The 20,102-nt window shown below is 35.3% G+C and overlaps 1 protein-coding gene across 3 annotated transcripts; it reads right to left on the bottom strand.

Annotated features, from left to right (window-relative positions):
- Positions 1 to 428: 428 nt before the first annotated feature.
- LOC107827981 (putative RNA-dependent RNA polymerase 1) lies at positions 429 to 8,154 on the bottom strand. Of its 3 annotated transcripts, none has more exons than XM_075230675.1 (5): positions 7,859 to 8,154; positions 5,857 to 6,421; positions 1,922 to 3,792; positions 1,539 to 1,689; positions 429 to 1,413 (listed from the first exon to the last, which is right to left on the bottom strand). In XM_075230675.1, the coding sequence occupies exons 2-5, from the start codon at positions 6,361 to 6,363 to the stop codon at positions 592 to 594; spliced, it is 3,351 nt and encodes a 1,116-aa protein (XP_075086776.1). In that variant the 5' UTR covers positions 6,364 to 6,421; positions 7,859 to 8,154; the 3' UTR covers positions 429 to 591. The 3 variants fall into 3 exon arrangements, with proteins under 3 accessions (XP_075086776.1, XP_075086777.1, XP_075086778.1); XM_075230676.1 differs by having other exon boundaries at positions 7,855 to 8,114; XM_075230677.1 differs by having other exon boundaries at positions 6,962 to 7,935.
- Between the last annotated feature and the right edge of the window lie 11,948 nt (positions 8,155 to 20,102).

A 20,102-nucleotide genomic window follows, 5' to 3' on the forward strand; every position in this document is an offset into this window, starting at 1 on the left:
CAGGATTTATGATCTTCAAAGTTAGGACTTCCAAGCATTCCTCCTACTAAATTGTTATTTTGTGTGATAGACCTCTGAAATAGAAAGACAACATCTTTACGCTGGCTATTCTTCTAAGGTTAAAAATGGTTAAGACCATTAATTTTCTAGAAGTTTTGAACATTTTCAACCCTCGTGACAGGGTGGAGTTCAGAGATCATGTCCAACTCCAAGTTTGAGAATATTCTCTTCGATTGGGAGCACTAAAAACCTTCATAGTGAATCTGGATTAGTCATGCCAATATATAGCGATACTTTAAGGAAAAAATTGTGGGAGAAAAATTACCTTTAATTGCTGTCTTCGTTTGAGGGAGGAGAGTATATCAAGAAATCACTTGAAGTTAAGCGTAATACATAAATCATAACATGAAACATGTAGAGAAGAGAGATAAAACAAACTTAAATCGCACACTAATTACTACTTAGCTATACAACTGTTTTAAAGAGTGCTACATAAATATATCACCAGTTTAAAAGACAAAAGGTTGTTAACAAGGCATAGCAGTTCTCTTATGATCACACCCTTTTTACATTATATAGATCGCCTTAATGCTACCATATCACTAATTTGCGACTCAGTTGACTCCCGAGTGAAGACAAGTGGGGAACCGGCCTTTTACGAGCTTTTGCCTTCTTAATCTGGATCAGCTGGTCATAAACACACCAGGGAAAGCTAATGAAATGATCTCTTTTCAACCCCTCATTGTAGAGACCCCAATATGTATGATGATATGTAACATGGTACCAAGCCGAAGCCTTTGCTAACATGTCATCAATATCACTACGCCTCTTGAACCAGGCCCTTGCCTCCTTCCTCAAACACCTCACAGCAACACCAATGGCCTCTGCATCTTTTCTGCGGTCAAAAGTTTTTGATGCTTTCATGATGCCACCACTAAGTATTTCAGCCTCAGTTTTTATGCCGTAGTAGTCCATTAAATTACCAAGCTTGTTGTCGTATTCACTTTTGTAGTAAAAAGCTTCGTCAATGTAATCTTCGAATCCATCGACTATCATATCACTATCATATGATTTCCTGGCAACATCCCTTGTGAAGGTCGCGATGGAGCTAGCCTGGGGTGTTTTGTTCTTCACTTTCTGGAAAAGCTTTCCAATAACTTTTTCCGAGAGATAGGTTGGCTTGTCTGGCTTTTCCATGAAGTCTGGGTATTCTTTAGGGCGCAACTGAGATGGTATTTCAGCTGGAACGCCAGTCTTTGGAAAGTCAACTGCAATTGAAAAGAGCTGAGCAAGTTGTTTGCACGGATCGCTCATGGCCATATCAGGTTCTCTGTCTGCAAATACAACGTGCGCATTTGCTATGATTCCCAAACTGTCATTAATGATATAGTTGGTGAAGTACTCTTCAACTTCCTGCAGTAAGCAGACAGTGGGCAATTTTTATTGCATATACACATCTATAAGGTAAGAGAGGTTGAATACATCAGAAGCATGCTAAATTATGGAAGTAAAACTTAGTTGTTCGAAACTAGGGGTACCTCAATTGTGACATCATGATCCAACTGTGTGGTGGGTGCTGGAGTATAATCCATCGGCTGGACTTGCCTTGGCGGAATCAAGTCTGGATCCCAACAAACAAAGTAGATATCCCCATCCAAATCACTTCCAGAACATTCATTTGGATGAGGTCTGTCATCAAAGTTAACCACCGAGTAACAACGCCATGAAAAAAAAAAGAAGAAAGAAACCGTTCAACATGGTAGGACACGACTAGTTGCATTTTCTTTAAAGTTTTTCTAACTGCACTCACTAAAAGAAAAAGACGTTGATTGTTAGTAAGACCATGCAAGCAATGGTAAATCCCTATATAAGATTAACATGGAAATCAAACAGTTAATAGAATTCCAACGTGATGTTTTACCTTTTTCCTTTCTGGGGAAATACAACACAATCAACCATGTGGTGCAAAGCTGGAACATCAACAGCCCTTAAAACACGAATATCACCAGGATGCAAGCATGGATTTTTTGCAACGACCACGTTTCCCTTGAGAATGAAATCACAGTTGGCGGATCCACTGTCATTAAAAGGATGCGATTCCTCAAAAAACTGTCTACGTCCAGCACCAGAAAACTGAACAAACACCTGACCATATTCCAGGGTTCTGGATTCATCCAAGCATCCCATCATCGTTCTACCATTTGGAATAAATATTCTTGTTCTAGTCCGCAAATCGAGCAACTTCGAAGCCCGGAAAGTTTGCAGCATCATTGAAAGAAACGGCTCAGCATCAGGCATATAACCACAATTTAGCATCTCCTTGAGAATATTAGTATTCTCTCCAGGAGACATCAATTCTAAAGCTTCCTGTGCCTTCAAAGAATCATGCAAAATAGCATCAAGCTGATCTACTGCTTCATTTTGCTTCTGCTCTAAAACATCATCTATCACCCCAAGAGTAGACAAGAGAGTAACCAGTTGACGATTAAGATAACAAGGCTGATATTTGCTCCATCCCAGGACATCTAACTTTATGTTGTTTGATTCATATTTCAACATGCTCTTTCTCAAAGATAACTTCATTGATGAATATGGATCAACAGCCACAACACCTTTATATCCACCATAACGAATCTGAAAAGAAGATGGAGTATATTGAAGGCCACATTTTATGGCAACTCTATGAGCAAAGTCAGCAGATATTTTTCCAATTCCATCTGAAAAGATGTAGTTGGTTCCATGAAGCGAACAAACTACATCAGGAATAACTTCAACCTCATGCCTACCAACACTCAAAGTTTCTCTGGAGGAACCAAAAGATTGGCCAAGTCTGGCAGCATATTTTGCGACATTCCTGATTTGCCGAAAATCACCCATCCATGTTCTTATATCATTTGCAGTAAGGCCAGGTCTTGATGCAAACATCCACACTGAATTATCCCGCAACTGGCTCGATGAAAATGCAAGAAATTCAAATCTTTTATCACCAATTATAAAGCCATTCCGAAGAGTTGATAGGATCCTCTCATAGATGTCTGTCCTGGTACCATTTCCAGTACTAGCTCTTGGTAATAAATCTGTAGAATGTATTTTCTCCCACTCCTCATCAACAAAAGAAACTCGAAGAAAGTTATTTATGTCTTCAGAATAATTGCGCAGAACCCGATTGGATACGTTTACCTCTGGACCACAAAAATAAACTTTGCATGGTGTTACTACGACCCTTCTTACATACACCAATCCATCATCTAAAGTGATGGACGGAGATTTTGGAAGTTGTCTGCCCTTGAGGTACTCATCATACTGCTCAGTTAGCCACCTCACTGGATCATAACAACACTCCTTTAAATAGTACAGTTTCTCCAAGGCGTGTTCAATGCATGCAATATTTCTCCTTCGAGGGTCAACTAATTGGAAAAAGTTAAAATTTAAAGCTAGCCCAGGAAAGCATCCATGTTGTATCAAGGAACTAATTTTGAACAATATCTTGTAGGGCAACTCAATTCCTTCAGGAAGGTGGACAATGGGAACCAGAGCCAATTTTTGAGAGAATGAAAAGGTGAAACCAGTCTGTAAAATAAATTGGTTCATACTTTCTTTATAGTAAAAAAAACTTTCGCTGAAATTTGGAAGTTGAACACCATTACGAAACTCCAAACATAAGCTAGAAGATAGCCCTATCCAAGATGGAGTGAAATCTGTTGTCCTTACCCACTGATCATCAGGAGTTTCCTTAAAGAAGCTATAACAGGAATCTTCAAGTCTCTTATAGATCCGAGGAGCACCAAATAACTAAATCACAGAAATCGAATGAATAAATCAATAATAAATCTCATGGTAAATCAGTAAAGTAGACTACAGATCTACCATATTTCAATTATATAAAGCGATTATATTAACTGATGCAACTATACTCGTGAAGAAATTTAGTTGGTAAAAAGAAACTGTCAATGTTCTCTAATCATCTTTCGAGTTTTCTTCTTTAATAAAAACTAAGCACAAAATATAATTGAACTAAAAGGGCTATCCAAATGGCTCTAGTCTATGAAACACACTTTTTGCACCTAGTAATTTTCCAGTCTATTTCACATGATAAATATAGTACATGCTTGTTAAAAGACTATTAGAAGCAATGCAATACTTCAAAATAGATGTCTAAGCCGTAGTCAAAGCAAAAATTACTGACAAATGAAAACAGATTATGTAAATAACACTATTAGAATGTCTCAACTAGCAAATATCCCAAAAAAATAGCTGAAACGGTAAAGGTCGACTCAAACTCAAAAAAGGTCACTCAGATAAAGAAATAAATTACAATTTTAAAGATGCCAAACTTTGCCCAAAAACCATAGCAATATATTTTTACCCATCATAAACCCCTGATTAGGGAGCAAAGAGAGAAAGGATAAAGGAGGAAAAGAAGAACTATCTTGATGTTAAGTTTACAGAAATTCCTCAATTATTGAATGAACAAAGAAAATTTAGCAATCCTAAACCAATTTAGAGTCCTATATTGGTGTAATTATACTGGAATTGAGCTTTATAGGTATGTCTAATTCTCCCAGGTGTTGCTGCCTTTTATTTTCTTTCCTTATTTGTAATTCTTGTAAACGTCATTTTAAACCCCAATGGCTTGAGGGAATAATCAAGTGAACTATTCCCCACCTTCTTCTCTCCCTTCTTGTTTCTCAATATTGTCCACGCTCCAAATATCCAATCTTGGGCGTGAGTGAGAACGGGGGTGTTTAGAGTCCCGCAAAGGTATGGGATGAGGTAATTAATTTCCTTATATAGTCTTGAGCAATCTCAATTCATGAGCTTGCTTTTGGGGTTGGATTAAAGCCAAAGGTCCATTTCCTAACAGTTTCCATATTGTTCTTCCTGTTTGTCAACGAATGAGAAAGAAAAAAACCGAGGAAACTAACAATAGGCAGAGATGTAAATGGGTTGTCACATTGCAATATTGGGGAGCTGGAAAGGGGAGAGAGATTGAGTTGGTAGTGGCTGGTGGGGAAGTTGGAGAGAATGGAGAAATTAACAACCACGATCGTAACTCACCCACTAGGTCTTATGACCCAAGTGTTCACGTGTAGCATTCTTATCAAGTTGAAGTGTCTATCTGGACACTAGTAAACATTTAGTGTCTAACTGACATTTCATGCCAACTCCGAGTGGCTATCTGTGTATTTGGCCCAGTTTTCCCCATTGAAACAATATCAATTTCCTACACTTTCAGACTCTAAATAGCACAATTTCAAAGCTCACGAACAACAACAAATTCTTGCTGCATCATAAAATCTTGTGAGATCTTTTTTCTTTGGGATAAAGAACCTTGTTACAGTCTAGATCTTGTCTCTGAAGCCAATCTTTAGCATATATTCTATCATTATTCATTAACCAATGAAAGTCTTTCTATTTTTGGCTTTTGGTGACTACGGCCTTTTGAGCAAAGGAAGTCAAGAAGCTACAAGAATATGTTTAGTGACTAGGGCCTTTTGTAAAGCAATCAAGAGGACCACATAGGAAAGCACAGATTGCAAATAATATAGAGCCATACTCAGAACAGGTTCTTATCATCATCGGCCAGAAAGTTTTGACACACTATATATCCTTTTCCAGTATTACACAAACAATTGACAGCTGCAAAGCTGGTATGCGTCTAACTTTTGCATGCATAACAGATATACAGAAATGATTTTGCCTCAAAAGAAGGGGATCAACAAACAATAAGACACTAAATACATGAGAACTGTGTACTATTCAACCAACAATCAAATAGTCACAAATATTCACAAAGACTAGCACATGGAGAAGGATGAAAAGCATCGCAAAAAAGGTTTAAAATAATTCAAAAACCTGTAGGAGGAGAAACTGAGCATTTTGACCATATGGACGATGAAGGACAACTTGCCATATATTTTCATATGAAAGCTGGAGTTTATAATCAGCTGAAGCATGAGATAAAAAGAAGTAAATTTTCTTCAATCCAATGCCAAATTTAATTGAAACATCTTTACTTCCCAACACTGCAAACTTCTTGTCTGATATCTGACATCCAAAATTCAGAGTTACGCCATCCATGTGTTCCACATATGTCCGCGGTTGGACAATATCAGTTTTCATTTCCCAAGCCTTCAAATAAGAAGGTCCATAATACAACCCCTTACTAGCCAAATCGATGATAAATTCCGCGCTTTTGTTGTTGGCAAATTGAACTTTTGCGAATGCTCTACGTCCTCCTTTGGACTGTTTAACCTCCAAAGCATAGACAGTTCCATTTCCTGTATGATTCTCTAAGAATTTCTTGACTGCTTCTGCAGACAGAAGATAAGGGAATCCAAAAACCTGAATTGTCTTTCCCATATAGCCAAATTCCAAGTGCAGTTCAACTGTCAAATACTAATCACCACCAGATTACCCTCTGAAGTCACATACATGTGTAACACAAGTAAGAATACTTGTATAATAAAAATAAAATAACAAGATTAAGGTAAAAGAGTTACTAGCTAAAAGAAGAGCTAAAAGTTACTTGGTAAAGAAAGAGCCAAAAGTTGCAAATCTAAGACCAAGTATAAAAAGGAATACAGCAAGCTACTACTAGATTATGCACCAGTTTAATAAAAACTTAAAGATAATAATTAATAGTAAAGACGACAGTCGATGGTAAAGAAAAACCTCCATTAAACTGATGACTAATACTTTCCAAGCTTCTTCTTGATCATATTCCTATCTATGAAACGTGTAACTACTTATTCCCTAATATTAACAGTTCCTACAGAAAGAACTGACATACAGAGACACAATCAAGTCAGAACAATCCAAGGTTGAAATTAGGAGAAATATTATGAAGAAATAAACCTGATTGATTTGAGAATTTTGGTCAATTTCGGTCAATCAATCATCTAGCTAAATCCTAAATGGGGGTTTTTACTTTCTTCAGTGTAGCAAATTACTAACTTACCTTATCATATGAACCAAGGATTTCTAGTGCTTTTACGCTTGTATGGTCTTCTATACTGCTTTTTGCATAGATGACATCATAGTCTGGTGCTCACATTTGCTTCTTAGGCAGTGATCAATGAAGAGCTAACTAAAACATTAAAATGAGATGGAAATAAAAGAGTGGATATATTCTTCCACTAGGAATTTTACCACCATGATCAGAGGCCGACCTATGTGTTATAGTGAGGGGTCACCTTCGAGCTCACAAAACCATGAAAAAGATTCAAATAACTCAAACTTCAAACAAAAAGGAAGCTTCAAGAAACAATTGAGACTAAAATGAGGTAAATATTGAAGCCAAACATTATATAAGATGCTTTAAAGTTTAAACACATAAACAACACAAGAACCAACAAGGGTTGTGGAGTAGTACAAGAGGTCTCAATTCCAGCTCAGAGTATAGAGTCGCCTTTGTTAGGATGTGTTTTATCCTAATATGGGACTTCCTGCTATGAATCCGGTTTTAGTCTAACCTCAATGATACTGATACCGAACACCGGATGAGACAATAATAAATCCAGTGAAGCCCCACAAGCAGGGTCTGGGGAGTACAGTGCGTAGGCAGATCTTACCACTACTACTGATTCGGATTTAGTCTAACACCGAACACCGGATGAGACAACAATAGGTCCAGTGAAGTCTCAAAAGTAAGGTGGTTTCCATAGACCAAAAAAAAAAAGTAAAAACAAGCAATATCAAGGGACAGAATGATAATAACAGCAAACTAAGAGCCAGAAAATAGACGGAAGTAAGCGGTAACAACAATCATCAATCACAGCAAGATACTAAGCGCAATAGGAAGTGAATCAAAAGTACAAGCAAGATGAGATGGGGGAATTAGAAGAGACTCACTTACTATGCAAAAACTCCTCACTTACACTCTTTGCCTCAAAACCCTCTGATATTTTAACTACACTAACTAGTAGTGACACAAACTACCAACTTTCGTTTGAAAATATATAGACAGATAGAGGAGAGCATATCGTCAATCCCTAGTCAATTTTCTTTCCTTCCAAGTAATGTTTCCTTCCAAGTTAAGCATACTTCTTTATGTTTCTTTATCAAAAGTATTAGATTCCTTCAACGAACAAGGTACAATAATGTAGCTTTTTCTTTCTTACTTTTTTCCTTTTGTTCCTTTCTAAACAGGGTACAATAATTCAATTGCGAAACTTTTGGGATTGTTTTGCTGACGTATTGAGAATTACGTAAGACTACCAATCAACGCGTTTCGACGAATCATTGGTTCAATGGTCAAAATTCTTCCTGTTTCTCTTTTTTATCTTCTTATGCTTTGTTATTTTTTTCTTTCCTAAGACCTTCACATTTGTTTATCAACTAGTCTTGGGTACGCGCGTTGCGCCTATACATATATTCAGAGGCGGATTCAGGATTTAATGATTACAGGTGTCACTGTCTTTAATGTAAACTTACCTCTAGTCAAGGAGGTCGAATTAGAGTGTACATTTGACTAGTTCGCTCAATTTTGAATTAACTTGGTTCGGTTCGGTTCGTTCAATTTTTCAATTAATTCGGTTCACTTCATAAGATTTTTGATGCATAAATACACACTAAAAATGTTTGGTCCTTGAAGGAAAAAATAACATTAACCAGATCAAAAGAAAAATGATTAAAACATATTGAAATATCAAAATTCGAAATTTAGAAAAGAAAAATAAAAATAAATATACTTTTATAATTTAAATAACTAATAAAGAAGGAAATGTATAAAGAGAGAATACAAAGATGAAAATAAGAAATTAAGAGGAAAGAGAAGAAAAGAAAATTATGGAAAAAAAGGGAACAAGGAAAAGCAAAATAAGCTTTGTTAAAAAATGAGTGAGAGGAGATTCGACCCTAGGTCTAAGGCCTAACAAGAAGCACTTGGACCGTGGCACCTACCATAACTTTATTCATTAGGGAATTATTTTGTACTTTTTTTATATGAAATATCAGTGGAATACCAGTACAAATATGAAATTCTACCGGAGCGACCGGGTAGCGTACCACCCCCTTTCCTCTATATAGATTCGCCCCTGCCTATAATAATGAATACACAAATTTTAAAAATTATATGCATATTAGTAGATAATTTGTTTGAGTTATAAAATATAATTTAAGTTTTTTAAAAAAAATAATAAATATTATTCTCATTTAGTTAGCTTAACAAATGAAGGAATTTTATTTAGATGCCTTATTGTTATTTTTTCGGACTTATATCAAAACTTAGAAAATTGTTAATATTTATAATTCTTTAAAGATTTATCAAATAACACAAATTAAAAGGGCTCCAAAAGCGGATGCGATCAGGCAAGGGTAGCTCTGAAGGGAGAGTTGAGCGGAACCTGGCATAAGGAGTAACAATCGCTATTGATAGTTTCCGTGCAAAAATTGGGGGGAAGGACAAAGGAAAGAGCGATGGAAAACCTATATTTCTACTCTTTCTTTCTCGTCTGAAGGCCTCTTTTTGGCTTCGGTCAAACACTTTTTCTCTGACCCAAATTTTTTATTTTGGCACACGCCAAAGTATTCCATTTCGGCGGATTGAAAGAGCCATCAATCACTATGATCGATCTCTTGGTCTTTTAAAAATTTATGAATGAAAAAAAAATTGGCATTATACTTTCTAAATATTTGATAGTGACAATGTAAAGTTTAAAGAATGACTAATATTGAATTAATATTTTACAAGAAAAAACTTAGTATAAAAATTATAGCGAGACGTTTTCATTTGTTGGACTGAATGCAAGAAAGAAACAAATGATAACTCATTTATAATCTAGTTGCCTTCTATAATTTTACGAAATTTCTTAAATTAGTTTTTTCACCTATTTGAATCTTCATTTTTTACTATAATTAATTTTGCTATATTTTATGATTTTTTTCAATGTCGATACTCTTATTACAAAAATAAAATTTATGTACTTTAAGTGTTTTTTCAATTTAACAAAAAACATTTCTTATATGATAAATTTGTAAAATAATTGAATTGGATTCGTTTGCTAATTAGTTAATTCAACGACTTAATTATTTGTTCTCAACATTAAAAAGAATAACTTAAATTTTATTAATTCAAATTCTGAATATTTTGCTCATTCTAGTTTTAAAATATTTGAGAATAATTATAATTTTTCCAATAAGAATTCGATTTTCAAATAGTAAGAAAAATCATATGTTTTGAATCTTTATGTTTTCAGAATTCGTTGTGTGTTTGACTCCTACAGAATTTTGCTAACTCACGTTTTAAATAATAAAGAATCTTATAGGAATAGTTCAATACGACTCTAATATTAATGGGATTTAAATAATGAAAATTTTAATAATAAAATTTTAGTTTATTTTAAAGTCCTAAAATTAAAAAAATAATTAAATGACTATTTTATTTAGTATAAAATCTATTTTTAAGGGGTAAAATAGGCGAATGATATTTCGTTAAGGACTTTTATGCTTTTAATATAATATAAATAGATAGATAGATATAAATTTTAATGCTCTAATCAGATGTAAAATTGCTCCAACTACAGCAAATATGGTTATGATATTTTGGGACGGTTCTAATTAAATATGTCAAAATATTAACGCAACATTTCCATAAACGGAGAGAGAATAGACCAAATTTCAAAAGAACAGTTTGTTAAAAAACTTATTTTGCTTGTTTTTTCGCTTTTGGTTACCAAATTAGCCGATAAGTCTAACAGAAATAGACTAAAAAGGTGTAAAACTTATGTATAATTTGGATTTGGCCAACGATGAAATTTTATTATATTTAACTATTAAAGTTCAAGCATAATTTATATTATTTATAACAAAACAAAAAGGGTAAAGACTTGAAAAATAAATATGCCTGATGGGAATTCGGACAAAGATAGAATTTTATTATATTTAACTATCTAAGTTTGATACTAAATATGATTAAATTATTTTTTATCAAAATAAAAAGGCCAAAGACTTGGAAAAAGAATTGTCAAACGGTTCCTGACATGGTTTAAAAAACAACTTGGAAACATAGAAGGATTTAAGAAAGTCCTAATATTTAGGATCTTGTACATAGTTAAAATAAGGAAGTATTTAATAAATAAATTTTTAGTTGATTTTAAAGTTCAAAATTTTAGGAAAATAATTAAATGACTATTTTGTCTAGTATGAACTCTATTTTTAGAGAGTAAAAAAGACGAACGACATTTTGCTAAGGACCTTCGTGCTTTTAATATAATATAGATTCGTACTTCTTCGGAGAAAAGGCCCAAAATAGTCCAGTATCTTTCGACTTTAACTCAAACTAGTCTTATTTCTTTCACATGGAGTACTAATAGTCCACATTCTTTAATAAATTGGTACACTTTTAGTCTCCATGTTTGATATGAAAAATAATATTTTTCGGTAAATATTTTTTAATTTTCTCATGTTTGGTTGGCTTAAATGTTTAGGAAAATATTTTCCTCATGAACTCATTTTCCTCCAATTGGAGGAATATATTTTTTCTGTCAAGAGAAGGAAAAATATTTTTCAAAACTTTTCTTCAACCTTCCACACCTTTTTCTTCAAACTTTTCTTCATTGTTTACATTTTCTAGCCATATACATAGAATATACACTTATTATACATAATTATACACATATAATGCATAAATTATACCTCCACCTGCTATTTCTAGTTTAAGCAGTTAGGTAGCCGGCTATTTGGGTTAATTCTTCTTCTTTTTATGATGTAGAAAAAATATTTTCTTTCATTTCAACAAAATGATGTAGCAAAAAGTATTTTATTTTCATGATATAGAAAAAATATTTTCTTTCATTTTAATAAAATGAGTACTTTTTTCATGTTGTAGAAAGAGTACTTTCTTTTTCAACCAAAAAAGAGTATTTTCTTTTTAGTTGTGTAACACAAATTTCAACGTTGTTTTTGCGAGAAAAGGTAAAGCAACACATTAGTCATTTTGAATTTGTGTAAAATTTTAAAAGAATAATTAAATTCTTAAAGAAAATAGAGTCTTGAAAATGTTGGGTATTTGGGATGGGGGAGGGGGAGAGCAGGGGAGGGAGAGCACGGGAAACATGGGGATTTGGGAGAAGGGGGAGGGGGTAAGAAAAGTAGCATAAAAAAATTTAAAAAATATATTTTTTACTCTCTAAACAAACGCTAGAATTTATTTTTCAGAAAACGTTTTTCACTCACCAATCAAACAAGGAAAAATAAATGATAACCACTCATTTTCTAAGAAAATATTTTCCTATGGAAAATATTTTTTTTCATATCAAACATGGAGATTAAAAGTGTACCACTCTATTAAAAAATTTGTACTATTAATACTCCATGTGAAAGAAATAGGATTAGTTTGAGTTAAAATTCAAAGATAATGAACTATTTTGGGCCTTTTCTCAAACTAGTACTACACCCCATCTGGTAAAAAGCTTTAATTGCTACATAAGTGAAGTTAAGGGGGTGCAATTGATATAAGATAATTCGGCCGTCTGCTACTGGTAAAAGCTTTAGGACCCGTATTTCCTTAGATTTCTTTCCCCATTTTTTCAGAAGAAAAAGTTTCAAAAACGTATTTGTCCATGAAATTTTATAAGTTTTAAAAATGAGCTTTTTCAACCACTTTTTAATACTTTTACCACAATAATTACTTCCCACATTTCTTTGAGTAAGGGTAAAATTAAAAAAAATACTTTCTTGATATTTTAAAATAACAATTATCTCAAACAATTATTTTTCGTAAACACTATTAAGGATCGTTTGGTTTGAAGACAAGCTATAATCGAATTAGCTATATGGATTAGTTATGCTTGAATAGATATGCTTGAATTATTTCGTATTAACTGTTTGGTATGTTATATTAATTCTGGGATTGTCAATTTTACTGCTTTATCCTATGATAACTTGTCCTCAAATTACTATTCTACCCTCTGATAGAGTGGCATGTATAAGTTATCCTAGTACTATTTATCCCAAAAGTTACTACTCCTTTGAGTTAGTGATTAAGGGGCATAGATTTTGCCAAATGTTTTGGCAAATAACCGTTTGTTTATAAATTTTATTTATATTTTGACAAATTTTTAAATTTCAAAACTAGCTCATAAGTTATTTTGGCACAAAATATTACCGCTTGATTTTTTTAAAAAATTTAAAAGTTTCCCCAAGCTTTTGTATTTTATAAAAAAATCACTTTTTATTATTATGACCCAACTAATCCATATCTACCCACTTTTTCCTCATTAAACTCATGCGGTTTTGCCCTTCTCTATAAAGAGAAGAAATCTTCGCCAAAGTTGTTGTGCCAATATGTGATAATCCACCACAAAGATAAAATTTGAAGATAATTTGCTAAAATCTGCTAATGTTTGTATAAATTTTCTTCAGATTTATTTTGTTGGTTTTGTATGAATTTTCTTTAGATTTGTTTCGCTTGTTTTGTATGAATTTTCTTCAGAGTTGTTGAGTATTTTTGATAGTTTTTAAAATTTATGGGTATATGTCACATTTCATATTTTTTTCAAAAAAAAAGTGGAATATGTGTTGAAAAATTATGTCCTAACAGATTTTCATATTCAAATCAAACTTCACCCAAATCAGATTTTTTAAAACAAATTTGAGAATCTATGGTAAAACGCTAGCTAAGGGTGCGTTTGGTAAGAAGGAAAATATTTTTCTTGAAATATGTTTCTGAAAAATGAGTACTTTTATTATTTATTTTCCCATGTTTGATAAGAGAGTGAAAAACTTTTCTGAAAAATATGTTTTAGTTTTTGATTAGTGAGTAAAAATATTATTTTTGAAAATATATAATTTAGTGAAACACTATGGGGTGGGGATGGGCGGAAGGTGGGGTCGAGAAGGGAAGTGGGCGGGGTGGGGATAAGGGGTGAGGTGAGGGTGTCATGACCCCAATTTTCCTCTGTAAGATGTCTTGACGGCACCTAATCTCTAAGACTAGGTAAGCCTAACAAACATGCAGAAATATCAAAATAAAGTCTCAAAACTCAACAACTATATAGAATAGACTCCACTACTCAACATATACATATTTTCCAAAACCTGGTGAAATACCAGACACAAGCTTTATGCCAATATCAAAGTCATCCCTATACAACTGTATCTAGTAAAGAAGGGAAAATATAGAAATGGATAGAAGGTGACTCTGAGGCCTGCGGACGCGGGCAGGTGTATCTTGAAGTCGTCAAATACGAACGCGGCTCACTAGTATCGAGACTAATAGGACGTACTTGGATCTGTATAAAAAGATGTGTAGAAGCATAGCATAGGTATAATTATAATTATCCTATGTTCAATTATAATTATGTTACTCATCGGAGAGGGTTCAGAATAAATTAGAACACTTAGTTTCAAGATTTAAAGTTTAAGTTAAAATAGTTGATCGAATATTGACTATGTCTAAACGACCCCAGAATAGAGTTTTGATGATTCTAATAGCTCTGTATGATAATTTTGGACTTAGGAGCGTGTCTAGAAAATTATTTGAAAGCCCGTGGTTAAATTAAGCTTGAATTGAAAGATTGACTGGAGAGATGACTTTTTGATATAGGGGTCGGAATCCGATTCTGGAAATTGAAATACATCTGTAATGTCATTTATGACTTGTGTGCAAAATTTGAGATCAATCGAACTTGATTTGATAGGTTCCGACATCAAATGTAGAAGTTGAAAATTCTTAATTTTATTAAGCATTAATTGGGGTATGATTCGTGGTTTTAGCATTGTTTGATGTGATTTGGAGGTTTGACTAAGTTTGTGTGATATTTTAGGACTTGTTGGTGTATTTGGTTGAGGTCCCGGGGGCCTCGGGTGAGTTTCGGATGGCTAACGGATCGAAATTTGGATTTAAAGACTTGCTAGAAAGTTTGGCCTTCTAATGCAATCGCACCTGCGAACATTTTCTCGCAGGTGCGAGCTCGCATAAGCAAGTTTGGAAAGCTCAGATATGGGTAGGGGCTGTGAGGCAGTGGTCGCAAGTGCGAGGGAATTTCCGCACATGCGTGATCGCAGATGCGGACGGATGGGCGCAGAAGCGCAAGTTCCGCAGGAGCGGACCGAGCCTCACAAATGCGAGCCACCAGAAGCGGCTTCTAGGGTGCATAAGCGAAGGCAGTGAAGGCCTTGGAAAACCGCATAAACGGTTGGTTTCTCGCACCTGCGAGACCGCAGAAGCAGCTAAATGGGTCGCAGGTGCGAAACCCCTATGCAGTATACATTTCTAAGGTGTTCCGAGTTTGCCATTTTTTGACATTTCCAACATGGTCTGGGGGCGATTTTCAGAGAGAATTTACGTGAAAACTTGAGGTAAGTCACTTATGATCATTGTTAGTCAATAATATTGGATTATCATTGAGTATTTCGACTAGATTACGTGTTTTTGAGGTGAAATTAGAGAATTTGGGTCTAGGGATTTGAAAATGAGATTTGGGGATTTTTAAGGTCGAATTGTTGTCAGAATTTGGTAAATTTGGTATGGTTGGACTCGTGGTTGAATGAGAGTTCATATTTTGTAACTTTTGTCGGGTTCCGAGACGTGGGCCTCACATGCAATTTTTGAGTGGAATTTCAGATTTTTGTGGGGAAAATTAGTATTGTAATATGGAATTAATTCCTATAATTTGTGTTGACTGAATCGAATTATTTATGACTAGATTCGAGCCGTTTGGATGATGTTACACGCATAATGGAATTTTCGGAACACTATTTAGCTTGCTCGATATTGGACTCGACTTGTTCGAGGTAAGTAAGGCTTCTAATCTTGGAGCTGAGAGTATGAACCCAGATTATACGTGTTATGTGTTTGGTGTTGAGGTGACACACATGCTAGGTGACAGGCGTGTGGGCGTGCACCATGTGAACTGTGACTTTGTTATTTCAGTGGTATTGTGTAGTTACCTGAACTTATCTGTAACCATGAAATGTCTATGTACTAGAGTTACCGAGATGTGATTCATGTTAGAAATCATGTCTAGACTATATGCTTATCTTGTTTAGACCCACCGAGGTCATTACTACTATGGAGTTATTCGCTTACATTGCAATTTCATACTCAGTCATGTGCATTCATTGCATATCATATCTCAGTCTCTGTTATTATTTATTGATACATCATATCATCATTTCGGGCTAATTTTATGACATTGTGAGCTCGAGATACTGGAGATATTGATGAATGAGTGAGGCCGAGGGCATGATTTTGAGATATTTATACTATGACACGTGAGTTGTCCGTACGGATCCAGATATTATACTATATTACAAGAGTTGTCCGTGCTAATCCAAATATTATACTATAACACGTGAGTTGTCCGTGTATCACGTGAGTTATCCGTGCGGATTATAGCGCTTGGGCTGAAGGAGCCTTTTCTGAGTCTATACACACCCTAGTGAGCGCAGATACCTACTAAGGGCGAGTGCCGAGTGATTTGGAGGATCGAGTGACTGGGTTGACTTAGTGAATTAATACTCTGAGAGTATGCACATGGTTTTATCACTGAGTTGCATCGCATTGGCATGCACACTTGACATACAGGCACAAAGATGCATTGTTTCTCATGTTGTACGATATTGCGTCATTCATGACTTCTCTTACATATTGACATGTAAGCATAGAGTTGTATTTTCATTTTATTTAAAAATGAAACGCTTACCTGTTGAATGTTTTAGGAAAAAACATAGTTTTTAAACTTACTCATAAATTGGTGATTTCGGTAAAGGATTTGGATTTTCACTGATATATTTGAAAAGCATGACTATTTTTTTGGAACTGTGAACGAGGTGAGAATTTTATCTCTGAGCTACTTCTTTTATTGCTTCTATTATGTTGTTATGAACTGTTGTTGGCTATTGGTGTTGGACCATGACCTTTGTTCCAGCTCGTCACTACTTTCAACCTAATGTTAGGTTTGTTACTTATTGAGTACATGTGTTTGGTTGTACTCATACTACACTTATGCATCTTGCGTGCAGATATTGGATGTTGATGTTGTTGTGATCGACGAGAGCTAGATTTGAATATGTCCCTGTGTTTCGGTCGTAGCTGCCTCTTGTTCATGGTAGCCTTAGATTTATAAAAAAATATTTATGTACATTTCGAACAGATGATATATTTATTTCATACCGGCTTTGTAAATTCTAATCTTAGAAGATCATGATTTGTACTACCAGTCCTTGAGAGTGTATTAGAGTTAGTTAAATATTAATTTAATTGGATAATTGTTAATTGGCTTATCTGACGGGTTGGGTTAGGTGCCATCACGACTAGGTATATTTTGGGTCGTGACAAAGTGGTATCAAAGCTCTAATTTCATAGGTTCTACAAGTCATGAGAAAGTGTCTAGTAGAGTCTTGCAAATCGGTATGATGACGTCCATACTTATCTTCGAGAAGCTACAGGATATTTAGGATAATTTCCCATCTTTTATTTTCTTATCGTGCAGAATTGATTCAGCTTGAAACAAAACTCATTGAATTCCTTTCATGTATTCGTGTGCACATGTGAGTGCTCGGTATCAACCGTACATCGCCGGCTTCTGATTCCATGAATGAGGGTCGAAATATGTATTCTATGTTTTGGTGATGGCCCAGTTTGGAGGACTTAAGGCCAGGTTTAGACCACAACTTAGGCTCAGTAGCTTCGGTTGTAACTTGTACATATGGACTCATATGTCTGGTAGTGTCCCTATAAGTGAAGCTTGTGTCTCGATGAAAGATCGAATGGCTATACGATAAGTATGATGTGACTGCAGGATGTGTTAAGATGGTTTGAATGTGACAAGAAGTGTTTCCTTGGAATGTAAAGAGAACCATTGGGTTTTTGATTTTCGTTATGATGTGACGTACGGTCTCGAGTTGTGAGTGTGTTGAAGGATATGCCATGCAGTTTAATTGTGGAGCGAATTAGATTTTCATGTCGTGTTGATTAGTTCAAACTCAGAAAGCTTAAGTGATTGCATAGTAATGGTGGTTGTAAAATGGTATAGCAAGATGCCAATTTGAGGCTAAACAGGTGGGTTATCTCCTATAGAGTAATTTGCGCAGGTGTGTTCCTTATAATATTGAGTTGAGAGTTTCTTAACTACCAACGGGGTGAGTGTGTTAAGATTCAAATTTGGATCTGGTTAAGAAAGCTGACTTGACTGTCAAGAGAATAAATGCGAGCTTAGCGGATAATTGAGGTATTTTATGGTTGGTGTGACATTAGCTTGAGAAGAATTCTCGTTGAACTGACTACGGTATTATGGTAGTAATAGAGTATGGATATTGTGAGTTATGGAATATTTTGTTATATGGCTTTGAGCCAAGTGGAGGCGCCTACTATCACCGATTTGATTGCGTGGTTATGTGTTGCATCGGGTTCGGTTCGAGGCATACATGTGAATCGGTTATGACTTGTAGAGATTGAGATCGAGGATGACTCGAGTAAGGGAATTCCCGGATACGGGTTATATTGCACTTTATGAGTATTTAAAAATCACGCGATGATTAAGTTATTATTTGAAGGATGTAGTACGCACGGGTATGAATTTGATTGGTGGTGTTAAAGCAGGGTCACTTCTTTGAGTGTTGTTATGCTAATAGGGCACGTGCCTTTTAGTCGTTTGGGCGGTACAATTTATATTTGGGCAGAGTGGATGAATCTCGAGAAGGTTCTAATGGATTCAAAATGTATATGTGGAATTAAAAAAATGTCAGATTCGTATATCGCTAGAATCAGTTATTTACATTGGATGGTGTCGGGACTTGCAGTAATTCTGTATGACTATGGATTCTACATTTCAGTATAAAAAAGGAAAGAGGGATAATTTTAAATTCACATAAGGTCCTTCAGAGTAGGTGTCTCGGTTATGGTACTTGTGGTGCTTAAGAAGAATACAGTGGCTTATGAGCCTTAGGGCGGTATGGTTTTATGTTAGGATGTCTTATAATGAGCTTTGTGTACGAATCATAGTGTTCTGACAAGGAGAAGTGTCCACTTGAGGGTTATTCATAAGAAACTCAGAGAAAATAGGACAACTGGGTAGTAGGCTAGACCAACATGATAATGGTATGCTCGGTCCTTTTGGGTAATTATGATGTAGTGAGGTTCTCTATATGTTTTGGCAGTAATATTCTTGGGTTTGGCGACATGCGTAGCTTGGTCAAGTTAGAGGAATTTAGGTCTGATAGCTTGATCATGTGCAAATGAATTTCAAAGTGTTCTCGATGGTTTCTATCATGGTTTAAGATGGATATGTCTTGCTGGCATGATGAACATGTTGTGTATTGTGATTTCCTCCTGTATGGGAGCAAATGGAATGTTTCTAACTAACCGGGTATGTATTTTTCCTGGTGACTCATAGTATTAATAAGGATCTCGTGTTTTCATAGGATGGCCTAATAGAGGTGGTGAGTGGCGTGAGATTGGGATTTGCAGGTGCAAGTGTACGATTTAGTTTCCAAAGGGAGGTAATGAGTTTATGGAGAATGGACGATTTCAGATATTGGCACTAGTGGTATTACCTGAGAAGAGTGTACATTCAAAAGGGCACACTGTGCTTTGACTTACAGATTTTTCGTTGGTATTGCGGTATTCGCCTGGTTGATCGACTGCTGATATCAGATTTTTTCCATGCGGCATGGAAGAATTATAGAAGTATTCCTCGTGGGAAGATCATGTATGAAGGGTGTATTAGACATTCGGGCGGTGGGGTTGGGATCAGATATGGTGATTCGTGTGTTCTGCGAATTTGGAGACCAGGAGTTCTCAGAAGCAGATTGTTTCATGGTTGTGGATTGTGAAGAGGTGGCCAAGCTAGCCAGATGGTAGTATGTGTTAGGGTTCAGTCATTGTGGACCTTCAGATGGTTATTTATCTATTTATGGATGACCATATTGGATTTTGGGTCCATTGGCAGGCCCAATGAAGATGTATATTCTACACCGGGTTTGGATTAGTAACTCTGTGCTGCCATTGTGAGGGATGTGCCATTCGATTAGTGTTGAGCTTATTCGTGTTCTGATATGTTCCATGAGTTACCCTTCTATACTACGAGGGGTTGTGATTCGTTGGTTATATGCATACATGGTGCAGTTCTATTGGGGTCTTATAGCGGAATTTGAGC

The sequence above is a fragment of the Nicotiana tabacum genome, chromosome 15, assembly GCF_000715075.1.
Source record: "Nicotiana tabacum cultivar K326 chromosome 15, ASM71507v2, whole genome shotgun sequence".
NCBI lineage: Eukaryota > Viridiplantae > Streptophyta > Magnoliopsida > Solanales > Solanaceae > Nicotiana > Nicotiana tabacum.

Coding starts and splice junctions, on each gene's coding strand:
- LOC107827981 (XM_075230675.1), bottom strand. CDS start 6,363: ATGGGAAAGACAATTCAGGTTTTTGGATTCCCTTATCTTCTGTCTGCA. Junction 1,690..1,921: donor TTTCCCCAGAAAGGAAAAAG/GTAAAACATCAC, acceptor CTTTGATGACAG/ACCTCATCCAAATGAATGTT. Junction 1,414..1,538: donor ATCATGATGTCACAATTGAG/GTACCCCTAGTT, acceptor TGCTTACTGCAG/GAAGTTGAAGAGTACTTCAC.